The 16,601-nt window shown below is 56.3% G+C and overlaps 1 protein-coding gene across 3 annotated transcripts in view; it reads left to right on the top strand.

The window, feature by feature from the left end:
- Positions 1-16,601, top strand: part of DPP6 (dipeptidyl peptidase like 6) — a 484,609-nt gene that overhangs the window by 370,325 nt on the left and 97,683 nt on the right. For all 3 annotated transcript variants that reach the window (XM_054574779.1, XM_054574777.1, XM_054574778.1), the window contains exon 6: positions 12,438-12,490. In XM_054574779.1, coding sequence (XP_054430754.1) covers positions 12,438-12,490 — 53 coding nt within the window. The remainder of the gene's footprint in view (positions 1-12,437; positions 12,491-16,601) is intronic.

Here is a 16,601-nt window from a genome sequence, read left to right on the forward strand (position 1 = left end):
GCTGCAGTTCTCCCCTGGGAACAACGGAGCACAATCCCGGTCGAGGTTTGCCAAATCCCTCTTTGTTATTCAGGAGCCGACCGGCGGGTCGGGTGCCCGGCTTCCTCGTGTCCGTCCTGGCGCACAACTCCGCCATGCAGAAACCGGGGACAGGCTGGCACAACCTGTGCGCATCTTGAAGCAAATAAGGATGCTCGGAGACTTCCGGCGGCGGTGGGGGGAGGGGGCTTTATTTTTTTACTAAACTTCGGGTCATTGTTCTGAGAACCAAAGTTGGCCCGTAGGCAGAATTACAATCAGCAACATTAGAGGCTTAGAAGAAAAATGGATTATCATCTTCAAAATGGAAGCGAAAGAAACCTTACGTTGTAGCTCAGCTGTTACCTATCCGATGGCGGCCAAACAGAGAATCCGAAGCGCCCCGGTGGCCGCTGCCGCGTCTCCTTCAGCGGCCAGCGTTGGGAAGCAGCGCCAGTGCCCGTGGGGAGACGCGGGGCTAGAAAGGCTATGGCGCATTCTCGCCGCGGAGTAGCGCTCAGCCGTAAAAAAGGGAGTCTTACCCTTTGCCCCCATGCGGGATGGGCCTGGGGATAGTTACGCCCCGTGAAATCAGCCCGTAAGGAAAAGACAAGCAGCGTGTGATTCCGCTCCCCTGTGGAATCTGAGGAACAACGTGAACTAAGAAACAAAAGAGAAACAGCCTCATAGATACGCAGAACAGCCAGAGAGCCGACGGAGGAGGGGGTGGCGGGCTGGGCGAGGGGATTAAGCAAAGAGGAAAGAAAAGAAAGATGCGTGGACACGGAGAGCAGTGTGGTGACGGCCAGAGGAAGGGGGAAGGCAGGAGAGGGGAAAGGGGGACCAGGGGCGACGGCAGGAGACTGGCTCGGGGGGTGAACACAGAATGCAATAGGCAGGCGATGGATCACAGAACTGTACACCTGAAACCTGTCGAACTTTATTAACCAACGTTGCCCCAGTAAAGTCAATGAAAAGGGAAAACGCCTGAAGCAGCCTGCCGCCGGCGGCAGCCACTGCGGCACCCAGAGGGGAGCAAGGCGCGGCTGCGCGCGGTCCAGCCTGCAGGCGCGGTTTGCGGGCCGGGCCGGGCGCCGTGGGGCCGTGGCCCTCGGCCGAAAGAGGGGAGCGGCGGCCCTGCTCCGGAGAGATGGCTCGTTTGCGACCCATCGGGGGTGCGCCCTGGAGGCTTGTGGGCCTGCCGCTCGGTCAAGTTCTATAGCCACAGTGAATTTCTCACTATTACCCCATTACCACGAGGTCTGGTAAACATTGGAGCTTCCAGAAACGGCGCTGCGTTTCCTCTACGCGCCACGCCGCGTCTGTGTGGCCGCGGTTTCTCTGTAGCGTTTTTTTTGGGGGGGGGGGTCGATCCCATGTCCTCGGCCACTCCCTTCTCGCCGTCTTCCCTGCGTCCCTCTCCTGGGCTCCCGCAGTCTAGCATTTCCTCTCCGTCTGGCTTACGCCCTCCAGGAAGTCGCGGCAACACTTGTCGCTTTACAGAAGCCCTTGGGCTTGACTTCCGTGTTCAGTCCCTCCCCAGCGCGTGCTGACAGGGGCCTCTCCTCCTCCCTGGGCGCACTCTCGCTGCCGGGCCTGCCGGCGACTCTCCGCGGTGACAGACCACCTCCTGTTTCTGTCTCGCCGTCGTCACCGCGGTCACGGTTTAGCTACAATATCTGAGGTTTCCCTTCCCTTTTAAAGAGGATGATCCGTTTTCCTCCTGAGCCGCTGTTGCCGCTGATCGTAATTCTGTGGGCGACCCGACTTCCCTCTGCCGGAGACCCCGTTGCCCCGACTGCTTTTACGCACAGCCGGCACATTCACTGCGGTTCACACGGGTGTGGGTTTATATTATTTATTCTGCCCCCGACTGCCTATACTGCTTTGCTTTGAGGAACCATGTTTTTAAGTCTTAACAAATTCACACCACATTCTCTTTATTCAAAAAAAGAAAAGAAAAGAAAAGAAAAACGCTTTCTATTTTCTTTCCTGCTGGAGTGTCTTCTCCGTGTGTTGCCTTCTTGTATTACTTCACGTATCTTTTGTTTCTAGCTCATTATCTCTCAGTGCTATATTGTGTACACTTTGCTCTAATCCATATCCCAGTTTACTAATTTCATTTCAATTATGTTTAATTTGTGGCATGACGGCTCTGTTAACTTTTTTATTCCAGTGGATATAAGTTTTGTAATATCTGGAAGTCCTCTTTGCTCCTTTAAACAGCTTTTGGGTGGAGGGTAAGATTTTTTTTTTCATTCGCTCTGCTCACCTTCCATGTGTTTGCCTTTTTGTACAATTCATAATTTTTTTTGCTGAGTTCCCATCTCAAGTGACAGTGCTTTGCGTGGTCCTCATGATCACGATGACCCCAGAAAGCGGTTTGCACGCCACTTCACTGAGGCTCAGGAGTTTTAAGTTCCCTGGGTGGGGTCTGTGTCCGATTCTCTCGGGAGGTCCGCTGACACCTGGGTGGCGCAGATACGGCCCCACAGACAGGCGGGGCCACGGCTCCAGGTAGGGGTCCTCAGAGGGAGGCCCTCCGCCCCGCCCCAGCCCCCCGAGCCCTGGTTTACGGGAAACGGGGTCCCCTGTTCGGGGCGGGCAGGTGGAAGTTTCTGGTCCCACGTGCAAGGAAACTGAATCCAGCGTGGCGCTGACTTTTTCAAGGAGCCCGCGGTTTCGGCTCGTGACCCATCGGGGCCCAAGCCACCGCGCCTGCCCCCACGGGGGCGTTGGCACCTCAGACCTCCCCCGAGCGACGCCCCCGTGAGGCGCCCGGGCTGACGCTGCAGCTCGGTGTTCTCATCGCCCATCCCATCCCCATTCCTGGCGCCTGGAGCGGCCCCCGCCTTCCAGCTTTTGTGCCTTCAAAAGTTGGATGATGTTGCAACTACGTGGATTTGACGGGAGGAGGTTCTCTGTCCGCGTCACGGCTGCCAGCGAGCCCCACGGGGCCGTCCCCATGTGCTCGCGCTCGGACACACTGCACGCGGAGCGTCCCCTCCGGAGAAGGAGAGAGACGCCGCGGCAACGACACAAGCTGACACGTCTGTTCGCTGAGGGACGACGGGCAGCCGTGCATGTTGAGTCGGGACTTGGCGCCCTTGGCGGTGTTGCCTGTGTGTTTCTGTGCTTTTCGGTTCTTGTGACATAACACGTTCTCCTGTGCTCTCAGGAGTGGCGGCGCCTTCCCAGGGTGTGCGTGTCGCTGCACACACGCGTGTGCACGCTCACACAGGCACACACGTGGCACATGGCGTGGCATCCTGCTCACTGTCCGCACCAAACTCACCTCCCCGCCTTCCTGCCCCGGCGCCCGTGGCTCTGCAGCTCCTCCCTCCCCGCACCCCCGTCGCCCCAGCCACCCTCCCTGACCCCCCGCCCCCCGTCCGCGCCCTCTTGTCCCCCTGTGACGTAAGTCACACTGTCCCGGAGTCGGTCTGTGCTTCGAATAGCTCCATCAGGCCTTTCCGCCCGGCGTGTTTCCGGAAATCATTACTGCCGCTTACATCCTCCGTCAAAAATAAAAGTGCCTCCCTGGCCCCGTCGCCCACAGTGGACGCGGCCGGACGAACCTCCGGCCAGTCTCCCCGTTCCCGGATTCCCTGGCCTAGCAGGTGTCTGTCGAGCAGCTACCACACTGTAGGTGGCGGTTCGGTGCTGAGCGCTCCCTCGCGCACAAAGCGGACCAGCTCTGGCCCCTGGCAGAGAGGCCAAGCCCTGTCCCTGCTGTCGGGGCCCGGGACCCAGCTCGAGAGCTGCGGTTTCACAGAACAAGTCTAAACCGGCTCACCCTGAGTGTGGCATGGCCGGCGCTGGCAGTAGCTGCCACCCTGGGGAGGCAACGAAAGGCACCGTGGGGCCGCATGATTCCAAAGGGCCTCCTCTCGCAGAGGCTTGAAACTGAATCTTTAAAAAGCAGCAGAATGTATCCAGTCCGGAAATAGAGGGGAAAGCATTTCGGGTGAGGAGACGGAGCGAACGAGGCCCCAGGTGATCACGCACCCAGAGGGGTGTGGGCGCAGGGAGCGGCGGTGGGGTCGGGGGCAGGGGGGTGTGAGGCAGGAGCGAGCGCCTGTGCTGGGCGGTGCCGGCTCCCACAGCGCCCACTCCCGCGGCGGCTTTCTCGCTTCTGTCTCAGGAGTCCCGTATTTGTCTGAAAATCTCTCCTTTGAGTTCTGCCAGGACACATAGCTTCTCCGGCCATCATTCGGTGTCTGAAATGAAGATCGTGTGTTAGTGTCCCATCGAGTTTTATATTGCAACCCAAGTGAAGGCTATTCTGCGCCTGGTTTTTGTATTAGTTGTGCCTGAGTGCCGGTGTGTGCGTGCGCCCCCATTTACTGTTCTCGGGGAGACTCTATTAGGGCCTCTTTTTCCAGAGTCCAGGGCGTGTTCACACGTTTCCAGCATGTCCTTTCTTAGTGCCGATCCCGCAGCCTCTGCGACCTTGGGCTTTTTCTTATTGGGCTGTAATTTTCAATTCCCAACCTCTCACCTCTAAGAAATTGATGCTGAATCACCTTTCCTTCGGCCCCTCCAAACTCGGCCTCTGAGCGGTACTTTCACCCCACGCCGCAGCTGGCTCATGCCCCTGGCGACTTGCCAGGGGCGGGTCTGCAGCCCTCGGTGCCTTCTGGGTGGTTTCCTGCCCTCAACTCTGCAGGTGGCGGCGGTGGCCGAAACGATGTGTCCCTTCATGACTTCCGGGGTCTTGTAAATGGCTCTCCATTCACCCAGCACGATAAGGAACGATCTTTCCAATGGGAGGCGGACGTTAATTCAGATAAAGAATGTTGCCTTTTCCACGCGCCCGCCTCCTTCCTCACGGCCACACAAGCTGGCTACGGGCAGCGGAGTCTCCCCATTGTGGCGTCCAATGTTAAAGGAGCACTTTACACAAAATACAGGCTCAGGGAACGTCTGTAGCCGCCCCCCAACATTGCTGCCTGGACCTCTGGGGCGGCCGTGAGAGATGCTGGCTGGGGATTTTCCGGCTTCCCCCTCTCTCGTAAGCACCCCAGATACGGTCATCGTCACAGCCACTCTGCCAGCCCGTCCCCGCTGACAGAAGGGGCCCTTGTTTCTGCTGAGGACACCAGTGCCTTGTCTCACGCGCGATGGTACTTTTTTATAGAATTTCCTAAATCCGAGGGCATGTTTTATTGATTTTAGAGAGAGAGGAAGGGAGGGGGAGAGAGAGAGAAAAAAAAAAATCCATGTGAAAGAAAAACATCGATTAATTGCCAGGGATCGAATCCACACCCCAAGCATGTGCCCTGACCGGGAATCGAACCCACAACCTTTAGAATGTCAAACACGTGCTGAGGCTGCAGGAACATGTTAGAAGCAGGAACAGAGCAAGGGGCCAGGCGTGCGCCCACATCCGGGGGCCAGGACAGACGCCTGTGCTGTGGGATTGTGAGGCCGTCGCTTACGCAAAGATGGTGGCCTCAACCATTTAGGGGCTTTAAAAAATTAAAAATGAAACTGCTGTATGACTCAGCAATTCCACCTCTGGGTATTTATCTGCAGAAACCAAAACACTGATTTGAAAATGTACCTACACCCCTGTATTCATTGCAGCATTACTCACAGTCGCCAAGACACGGAAGCCGCCCATCGGGAGGTGCGAGGGTAAGAAGACGCAGAACATGTATGCAATGAACCCGGCTCCACCGCGGCGGGAGGGAGGGAGAGCGGGAGGAAGGAATGTCACTCTAATTTTGACAATTTTAACAGATGCACCTAGGGGTCCAGCCGCAGGGACAGGCATGGCGAGGACCACGTCAAAGGACACTGAAAAATACCTTGTGAATTCGAAAGACCACTCCCATGTAAGGAAGTTCCATTTATTTTTTTTCTTGCCTCCCCTCCACAAGGCTGAGCAAGGAAGAGAAAGCGCTGCGTTCGGAAGCAAAGTCCAGGAGGAGCCCGCAGGGAGACCTGGCAGCACAGCCCAATGGAAGAGGCCGTGACGGAGGAAATCGGTTGCCAGGACTAAGGTGAACATGGACGCCCGTGTCTGCGGGGCTGGCCAAGGAGAGGACAGGGCCGTGACGGGCCGTGGAAGGAGCCCAGGCACCCTGGTGTGTGGCTTTGAGAATGAGCTAGGAAGGAGACTGTCCACGATCGCTTCCTGCGAAGGTCCTCCTAACCACGCCGTGACGGTGGCGTTTGTTCCGGCAGCGCGCGCGAGGCACGTGGACAGGCCGCGTGAACCGAAGCGTCCGAGGGGAGGCTGGAGGCAATGATCAAAGGAGAAGGAAAACAAAGAAATCCCTCAGCTATTTCGGGGGCTCAGAGACGCACTTGAAAGGGGGATTTGGAAACATAATCAGAACCACAATTGAAATGTCTGCTGTTCATCTCTGGGATAGAAGAGATTTTCTTTCCTCGGATGCCTCCTTGTTTTTAATGCCGTATTTATCCTCCGGCGTTCTCAGAGTCAAACGCTCATGCAAAGGACACCCAGGATGGAAGACGCGTTCTCCGTGCATGAGCCGGATGCACGGCCATCGGTCCCAACAGAACGAGCGAGCGGGGCTTAGGGCCGGGGCGGGCAGGAGAAGAGAAGAGACGTTTGACGAGGCTGCAGGTCCCAACGGAAATCACCATCCGCAGGTCCCTTTGGTGCGGAGTCTGTCGAGAAGGCCCGTTATTCTAGGAGGAACGGAGCGGAGGGAGGAATCCCGAGCCCCACGGATTTCAGAGCGCTTCGCCGCTTTGGAGCTGAGAGCGCGGTGTCTCCTGCTCTTCAGCCAGGTTGTAGCGCCAGGTGCCAGGGGCCGCGCAGCGGGGAAGCAGAGTCCCACAGCCAGAGAAGAAACGAAGACCGTTTTACTTCCCTCACGTCTTTTCCTCATCATTGCCTTACCTCTTTGCACATTACAAAGTATTTCGGTGTGTACCGAGTTATGCAGGGTCCTCTGGAAAAAGCTTTTTAAAAGTCATTGCAGCCAAGGGTTTGACTCCATGAGAGGGAGATCCGGGACATTGGCAGCGTTCGCAGGTACGGGAGCCGCGTTCGGCGACTGAACGGAAGGGCGGCCGTGACCTTCTGCCGGAGAGCGGAGGACACCTCTCCAGGAGGGACCGACTCACTCGGGAGACCGTCCTCGTCGCTGAGCTTCCGCCCCAGGACTGAGAACTCACTGGCCCACCAGCCGGACGAGCGAGGCCAGAGGCGAGGCAGGAAGGCTGATTATTTTGCCGAGAGGTTGGGTCCCTGGGGAAGGGCCAGCGAAAGGCGGGGGCGAAACAGGAGATTAAAAGCCAACCAGGGTCTGACTCTGCCCCGAGACGAGATTTCTCAGGAAGGAAGGGTGTCGAGGGACGCAGATCACTTCTGTAACGGCAGGAAGTTGTCGAGCTGCCCTGCGAAGGCGGGGAGCCCGCGGACCCGGGATTCGGCGCCCGCGCCCCACACCGAGAACACAGGTCGACGGGAACGCACGCACCTCGTCCGCGCAGCGCAGGTCGGGGGCTCTCTGAACGAGGACCAACCCCAGCAGCCGCCAGGGTTGTCCCTCGCTCCCTGCAGTCTCCTCGCCGCGCCAGGGGCCGCTGGGCCGTTTCGGTCGTGGGCGGCTCTAACTGCCGAGTGTTAGCCTCGCCGGTCTGAAACCTGTTTCCTCACAGCAGGTGCCGGTCGGCGCTCCGGTGCCCTTGGGGCAGGTGACAGCCGCCGGCTCACACGCACGGAGCTCTAACGCCCGCAGGACCCCCACTGCCCCTGGGTGTCCCCTCTCCCCGACAGCGCCCCCCGCCCCTGCTCTAGGGCCTCGCAGGTGGCTTCCGGTCCAGGCTCCGGCCGGCAGGGCCGCCTTGTCAGGCGTAGCTGGGCTTCTTGGCCTTACGCCTCCTAGAAAGAAGGCCGCACCCTCCTCTGGGGCTCTTTCGCCAAATGTTAAGGGAAGGGGTTTCCGAGACAAGATCTTCCTTGTCTCTTCCCAGAAAGACGTTATGAACCGGTGAGCTCCTGCCGCCGCCACGCTGAGAAAGATGCGCTCGTTTATTTTAATTATGCAGAGAAGGAGCTGGATGGGAGGGGGCGCCTCCGCCCCACCTGCCCCGAAGCCCCACCCACCGGAGGAGCGCCTGCCACCCGCAGAGCGACCTCCCCTTCTCGGGAGCCAGGCGGCGGCTGGGCCCCCTGGGAGAGCGGGGGACGGGCGGGATTGATTGCCAGAACCCAGGGCAGGTATTTCCAAAGCGCACTTCAAGACCAGGATTTAGGAACACACCGTGTCTCTGGGGCAACTCGTGAAGCCTTTTCGCAAAAATGAGACCCTTGTTTGTTCCCTTGCTTCCCCCTCCCCCATCCACCAGGAGGTGGGGAGACACAGCGTTCAGACTTTTCTGTTTGAACTTCATCACCGTCTTAAAGGGCTCCCAGGACACGAGGAGACGCGAGGTGCGGGGCCTGTCTGTTCCCGGGACTGTGAAGACGGCGTCGCAGGGGTTCACACGCGTCCAAACGCACGTGCCGTGTCCCCTCGGTCGGTGATGCCTTGGTAAGGAGCCAGGGGTCGCGAGCCCGCCCGAACCCGGCGGAATGTCCTTCTCTTTCGGTAACACAAGCTGCGGGGCTCTGAGGGGACGGACCGCCGGGCAGACGCTCCATTTCCTCCCATTTTAAAGCCAAGAAACCGCCCGTTTTCCAGCTTCTTCCAGAGTCGTTTCTCTTTTCCCTCCTTTAGGGTTGATTTTCTCTCCTCAGCCTTGACTTCCCAGGCGGGTCATTTTCCTTTTTTTTTTTTTTTTTTAACCATTCGGTTTCCAAATGCCATTTTCCTCCCTCCACCTGAACTGTCTTTCTCCTGCTCCGCTTTCCCGGGAGCTTAGCCTTTGTTCACATCAGATCACCCCATCGTCTGTCTTTTCTGCTCCCAATTTTTTTCCGTCGCAGTTGACCCTCCATATGATGGTGTGTCAGTTCCAGGGGACCGCGTAGCAGTCAGGCCCTGGTGTCGTTGATCCTGGCCTGGGAGAACCTTTCCCCGAGCCCGCCGGCCCCTCCGGCGTGTTTGACCCACTCTGTGGGTGGGGCGCAGGCTCCGGTCAGAAAGGGACTGTGGACGCCAGACAGAATGGAGATCAGGGACACGCCACTCCGTGCGGCCGCGGGACGGTCCCTCAGACGTGAGGTGCGCCCGCGCGTTAGAAGCGACTAGGAAGGAGGCCGTGTGAAATTTCTTCTGCGCCGCCATGATCATTAAAAGGGAGCATGTCCAGGAAGTCTGGCCAGGCTTTTTTTTTTTTAATCCGGGGTTTTTTTGTTGGTGTTATGTTCTACACATTTGGGAGAAGGAACAATGGGAAGGGGGTAAAAAATGAGGCAGGGTCCTGTGTGGTCGTGGAGGTGACAACGTTCATCAGCAAGCGGAAGGAAAGGGACAGGGGCCCCAGGGCTGAGTCTTGGGAAGGAATAGGGTGGCTTCTGTCTGCTGGGAAGACAGGCGGGAGGGCGGCCCTAGGGCGCATGCCGGAGGGGCGGAGGGGGCGGGATTCGAGAAGGACCTGGGCACCGTCTGAGGGCAGACGCGCCCGAGTGGAGAGGCCAGAACGGAGCTGAGGGAAGCCGGGCTTTCAGCTCGCTCTGCCGAGTGCATGATGGGGCCGCCGCCCAGGTCCGACATACTCAAGTTGAAGGAGGTCTCGGCACTCGTGGAAGCGTGTATTTGAGGGAACGCTGAGTTTCGGGTGCCCGGGAGGCACAAGATGGAGCCGCCGAGGACGAAATTGGGTGTTTGGGTCTGCGGCGAGGAGCCAGAGCCGAAGGCGTCGCAATGCCGCGTTCTGCCATGTGTCCTGAGCACTCCTTGTGCCCAAATTTTTGAGGGAAGAATAACGGTGCGCGTTATGCATGGGTAGTATCTGAAATACCTCCTGTCCTTGTGCTAATTACTCGTTACATAAAATTTCTTCTACCATAACCTATTCAAAAACAAATGCTGAGACGCCTTTAGGATACCCCAAAAATAAATAATAATCCCGAGGACCTACGTATAAATAAATAAATAAATAAATAAATAATTGGACATGAAAATTAAAACAGAAGGGTTTTTTTTTCCCCTCTCCTGAACACATGGGCCCAAAACATGAGTGCGCATTATACACAGCGAAATAACGGTATTTAGGGGACAAGGGCTCAATACGGCAGGAGCAGGCAATGTCACAAGGGAGCGACATGCGTGTGCAGAGCGTGTGTGGTGGGCTGAGGTCGGAAGGGCTGCGGGGAAGTAAAAAATGTGGCTCCGCGGGGGGCGGAGGGCAACGCAAATGTCAGGGCGAGGGGGGCGTTTCCGCCTGCAAGAAGCTGCCCGATAGGAACTTACCCCAGGACGGACCCTGGACCCGTTCTCTCTCCCCCAGTTATTGAACGCCAGTATCTGCTGTTTTGCCTCATAGATTAAAAACATAATAATTTGTCGAAATGGCTTTCCCTGCCCCGGAACGGCGTTTCGGGAAACCGGTTCTCACGTATTCATTTCCCAAGGCGAACCTGATGGTGTCGCAAGACACCAGAGCCACTCTCACGAGCTGGACAGCGCGCCCTCTCGGAAAAACAACCAGTCTTCCTTCCGACGCTTCGCATTTTTTTTTCCCCCATGACCAGAAGTATTCGGGGCCTCGTTTGAAGAAAGTCACGTACACACAACAGATAAATAGAGGCCACAAAGGAAAGAAAGGCTTTCTAAAGGACAAGCCCTCCCTGTGAGGCGCAGCTTTCTCCGAGCCTTTCGGGATTGGGCGTCGTGCACGCGAGCCTTGGACCGCTCGCCCAGCCCTGCGGGCAGCCTCTGCGCGTTGACCCTTTAGACTCCGGTGGAGGGGCCGCTTTGTGGAAGAGAGTGTTCGATTGTTTCATCCCGGAAACGAGAAAAGCGTTGCCTCTTCCTTCCCTTTCCCCATACATGGACTGTACTTTCATTTTTCAGGTTTTCCATTTGCGCGGAGTTTTCTCTGGAAGGCTCTGTGTGCGTCCACACCAAGCAGATCCAGCATCTCGGGTTTTTTCTCTCGTTGCTTCTTGACTCGTCCTCATTTTTCTTTGAATCCTTGCAGTGAGTGGTTCCGTTCTGCAGATATTTTATTGCACTTTCCATGGACTTGGGCATTTTTTCCCCTTCGCCCTGCCATACAGACATGTAGTTGAAAATGGATGGTCTACTCCCCCTTCTCTTCCTCTTCCTCTTCTCCTTCTTCTTCCCATCGTCCTTACAAAGTCATTTTAATTTGCCTCCCTTTTTCTCGTGGGCTCCCCTCAGAAGATACCCACAGAGCTGCATTGTAGGGTCACTTAGTGAACTTAACCAGGGACGCAAAGGGATAAATGTAGGTGTTTGTTTGGGCATGGCATGACCAGAGAATAAATTGAAGTCACTATTTCTGGGTAATTGAAAGAAATAGGCCTTCAACCAAGAAAGACAGCGTGTGTTCCTTGCTTTGCCTATTTATTATACCTGTCGGTATCTGGGATTTTTCGGCCCACAGCCATCAACTTGGACTTGCAACCCGAGAGTTAAGAGCTACACCCTTCCTTCGGTCAGGCAATTTGCACCGTGTTTAGAGAGGACAGACGTCAGATCAAATCTCGCTTGGGTTGGACTGAAATTGCTTAAGGTTCAATTTTCCTGGTACCCGAAGGCGTCCCCTCTGTGGTACATGCTGCACAGGAGATCTCTCTTCTTTGGCGTCCTGTCTGTCACCGCCTGTCCTTAGAGAGGCGGCTTCCAGTGCTTATCCCTGAACGCTCACCCACACGGGACGCCAGCCCTCAGCAGTTACACCGGGAGAGGGAGGTGCAACATGGCCTCCGAGCGGTTCCGAGGGGCAGCCGGGATTGGGGGGGTTTCAGGACTCGGGAAACACTCCTTTGGCTTTTTTGTTACTGTAGTTTTGAAAGCTACCCGCCCCCCTTGCAGCGATCTCTCCATTTATCTAAAACACGCGCGTCCAGCCCCACAGAGGGGCCGCGGTCGGCCCCGCAAGCCCATCTCGGTCCATTACCGCCGCCCACCGAGGACACGCCGCGGACTTTGCTGTAATTTGTAGAAAACCGCCCGAGTGCGTGGGTCTCTAACACCCCCGATGGCCACCGAGTCCTCATTAGCCCTGAGCCTTGTCATGCAGAGCTGGACGCCTGGCCCCTGATTTCATCTCAGACCAGGTAGCCATGGAGACAAGCCTCAGCCTCTGCCTGCCCGGCCCGGCCAACCGTGGGCAGCAGAAGAAAATAAACAGGCCAGCAAATTAGCTTCCTAAGTAAATCAAAGGCTCTGCTCCCAGAGCCCCGAATGGCTCCGTGTCTCTGGTCCCCTGTGTGCGTTTGCCCTCACGCCGGCCAGACACCCCACAGTCCCCCTCCGCCTCGCTGCTTTCTCATTCCGTTTTGTTTTTGTCTGTTTCAGATCCATCAACACTCCTATACTGGATATTATGTCCTGAGCAAAATTCCTCACGGGTAAGATTGTTGCTTCGTTTTCTTTCCACGAGAAATCGGCAGAACCGCGCCCAAGGCGGACACCGCCTAGTTGCTTCCTTGTTAGGAAAGGAGGGCAGGAAGCGGGCGCCTTGGCTTTGACTGCACGGGCTGCGGGCGGCGCTGTGGGGCCCCCGCTACTGCGCCCCGCACCCACCCCCTTGGGGAGCCCCCTGCCTAGGCCAGCTCTGCCCGGCCCCACTCTGGTCTGCGGGGCTTTGTCGCCAGCATCAGGAGTGAGGGTGGGGCTGGCCCCTAGACTCCCCTCCACGACATGACGGCCCCTCGAAAGTGCATGACCGGGGCCCTGCCCCCAGAAGTTCATCTTTGGAGCCCAAAGACAGCAAGACCTGGTTCGAGTTCGGTGAAGCCGAGTGCTGAGCGGGACACATGGAGACAAACAGTCGTGGAACTAGGGACGCGGGGCAGGACTGGCTTTTTATTGTTTGCATTTCTATTCTTTCTCTCCCCTCCTCCCCCCCGCAACCCTCCCGGAGCCCTGCCCCCCACCTTCTTGTTCCTCACCCCTTCGCTCTCCCTCAGACCTTCCGGGGTTCCTTCCTCGTGCTTTGGGAAGGTGAGGTGCTCAGGAGATATTCAGAGCACGCGGGGAGGCCCCCGCATCCCCCCACCCGGCAAGCCTTTTGCACGAACAGCCAGGGTTCTGACACATTCTGTCCCGCGGGAGAGCGGTCACCCCCGCGCCCCGTGCTCCGCTGGGGTCCGGCCGAACGTGGGCGTAGCCTTCAAACAAAAGACTCGCTTAGCAAAATGCGGCTCCTAGTGTCCGTTGGACGGTGAGAACCGCCAAGCCGGGAGGACTGGCGGTGGCCCACGCGAGTAAAACCGGAGTGAGCCACGGGCATGTTTCCTGCAAAGCATATTTCAAGCCGAAACTCAAAACGTGTCCCGCGCGGAGGAGCCGTCCCATTATTTTTCAAGCAGATACGCGTCTCCAAAGGTCACGGCAGGCGGCGTGTAATTATGCCTCGAGATTTATCTGCCCCTTCTGGGAACAATACAATTTATGGCGGATGATGGCTCTTCCGTGCCGTCTCGTATAAATTTGTAAAACTCAAAACTCTACAAGCATTTTATGCTTCCCAGAGGGTGCTCATGTTTTGCTGTGTCCATCAGAATTTAGGAGAAACAGATTCCCAGCACTTGGCTCAAGAGGTTACCAAGCCAGGGGCGCACCTGAGGACAGAGTGGCCTGTGAGGGGGCCTCGGTTTCAGTCTCACGGCGACAGTGTCCCAGGCAGGGCGCCGACAGGTTCTCAGCCGCTTTGGGTGTTTCTCAGATAATCCCGGCGACCTTCGTTGCCGCCGTTTCGTGGGTGATGTTCATGCACCTTCAACCCCGCACGGCAGCCCTGTAGGAACGGCCTCCTCACGTCCGCCGGCGGCAGGACCCCTCCCAGCCCGTGCCTGGCTGGCTTGTGCTCCCAAAGCAACCGCTTGGGTTGTAGCAGGAACTGTCACCAGCGGGGGCCACGAGAATTTTTAAAACACACGACACCAGACTCTTTAGCCAGGGGCACGGACCTCTTTTCCCTTCGGTTGTCAAATTAAAAAAAAAAAATGACAACAGGCAACACCACAGAAGCCGTCCGGCGGGAGCGAATCACACCGGGATACCTGACTTTGGTCAGGCGGGCCGCAAATACAACACCTTTGCCCGGTGCGCCGCCGAGCGTTAGTGAGGAGTGTGTGTGTGTCGTGAGACGGGGCTGGGCATTGCGGGGTTTCAGGGCGGCCGTGGGGGTCAGGCTTCTCCGCGTGCTCGTGCGCTTTCTTGCCAAGGCCTGGCCTGGTTGCAAGACGTAGCAGGTGACTTGTTACATTGACTGGAAACGATGTCTAGGGGGTGAGGAAGCCCGAGGCCCTTCTGTCCCCGTGTACACTGACACCGCCGCTCCCAGAATGCCCCGGCTCGCCGCCCCCGCCCCTCCGCCCCATCTTGGCCACAGGATTGCTTTTGGAAGATGAGTCGTTTAACGCATTTCAAATATTGGCCAAGTCTCCTTTCTCTTCACGACACGGTGGGTGTCTGAGCTGGGGGAGCCGCTGGGCCGCAGGCGTCCGCCACGGGCCCCTCGAACGGCAGCTGGCAGGCGCTCAGGCAGGTGGCGGCCCAGGTGTGTGGCTCGCGCCACAGGTGGGCATGGGGTACAGAGGACAGTGCCATTGTCCTTTTAAGACCAAAAGAGGTCTATCGAGACATTTGAATTTGCATGACTCGTCATCCCAAAAGACCTGACAGCTTTTCTTGACGCGTCTGAAGACAAGGTCTGCACCTTTGCACAGATGTCTTCATTCTGTCCCCAAAATTTCCACCTCAGGCCAGAGGCCACTCAGTCTACAGGATGAGATTACTTGTCATTTAATGCTTGATTGTTTTTTTTCCTTAGCTTCAGGTTTTCCAGCCAGTGAGAGAGAAGGGCTGAATTTGTCAACGCCCTGTGAATTCTGCTTCCCTCCCTCTTTGCGAGGGGCAGAACGAATCGGGGAGCAGTGTGCTCATCCAGCGCAGGGCAAAAGCAGGCTTACAGGTGTTCGTATGGAAAATGGTACAATCCTTAATAAACAATTCATGGATAGACAGTTTTTACGTATTCTCAACGGCAGGCCTACCTTTGCCCTACCCTGTATTGACTGTGTCTTTCACCCGCCAGAAGGGGGCGCTCTCTGACCCCGGCATGAACGTGCCCCTCCAGCTCTGAGCTCTGCGGCCAGAGCCTGGTAGGACCCTTTCTGCACAGAACGGTTCCAGTCACGATGACGTTCCCCAGACACTTGAATTTTCACCTGTTCAACCATCTAGTGCCTAGAGGTCACATACGAAGTTGCCAGCAATTACTTTCTTACAGGACTTGGATCCTTTGCACAAATCTGTTTATCGAACCAAAATTGAAGCTAGTCGTCCTTCACACAAAGTGTCCCACTACGTTTTTATACGAGAATTTCAACAAAACAAAGCAATCTTCCGCCATAGGAAGATGATATGGCCAGCACTAAGTGCTCTCTATTACGGGTCTGTCGTGTATAGTCCTGGAAATTTTGTGTGCCCGTGCCCGCTTCTCGGTGTTTTCCTGACATGGCTTTTTCCTTGCATTGCTTTTCTCTTTGAGTCCTTTTCTCAAAAGAAGGTGCATTTTGACTATTTGGTCTCAAATCTCTCAGGATCCTTCTGCAAATCAGGACGTACATAGATAGAGAATATCGCTCCTTCCCTAACAGAAATCTATTTTTCACAAAACGGTGGCCAATGACCCCTCGTTGAATGGCCGTCCGGGATTTGCCGGACAGTAATAGCGTCACAGAGGCAGCGCGGGGTTGGAAGGTGTTTTGCATATGCACCAGACCACCTTCCGTGGGCATGGTTGCCCTCGCTTTGCTTATTTGCTAGTATTTTTCAGGCACCCACCAAAATGATGAGGTTACTTCTGCATCTGTGAAAATTATAAACTGAGGCACAGGTTCCTTCTCCCCGGACTGACCTTGGAGGCTGGGACGCAGAGGGACGTACTGTTTACTTAGCAAGTAGATATCTAGGCTGCTGAAAGACGCGCGACACCCAGCACCTGTCCGTCACCGTGATGTGGGGGTGCAGGATTTAAGCCCTGCAGCCACACAGGCCTGGAGGTGGGTCCCCGCCTGCTGCTGGCTTTGGGCTATGTGCCCTTGATCGTCGCGGTACGTCTACAAATCTTAATTTTCGTATTTTTTTATTATTATTGTTTTTCAGTCCTCACCCAAGGATGTCTTTATTGATTTTAGAGAGACAGGAAGTGGGGGAGAGAGAGAGAGAAGGAGAGAGAGAAATCGATCAGTTGCCTCCTGTATGCACCCTGACCAGGGATCAAACCCACAACCTAGGGATGCACCCTAACCAGGAACCGAACCCCCAACCTCTCGGTGTATTGGAACGATGCTCCAACCCACTGAGCCACCCGGCCAGGGCTCCGCATTTTTAAAAAAGGCAACAACAATGCCCACCTTGCAGGCACCTTATAAAAATTAAGTGGAATGATATATGCAAACGACATAGCAGAGACTTTTGCTTCTAGTGAACAAATGGGAATGTTAATTT

The sequence above is a fragment of the Pteronotus mesoamericanus genome, unplaced genomic scaffold, assembly GCF_021234165.1.
Source record: "Pteronotus mesoamericanus isolate MK-2021 breed Mesoamerican mustached bat unplaced genomic scaffold, CSHL_Meso_final contig_265, whole genome shotgun sequence".
NCBI lineage: Eukaryota > Metazoa > Chordata > Mammalia > Chiroptera > Mormoopidae > Pteronotus > Pteronotus mesoamericanus.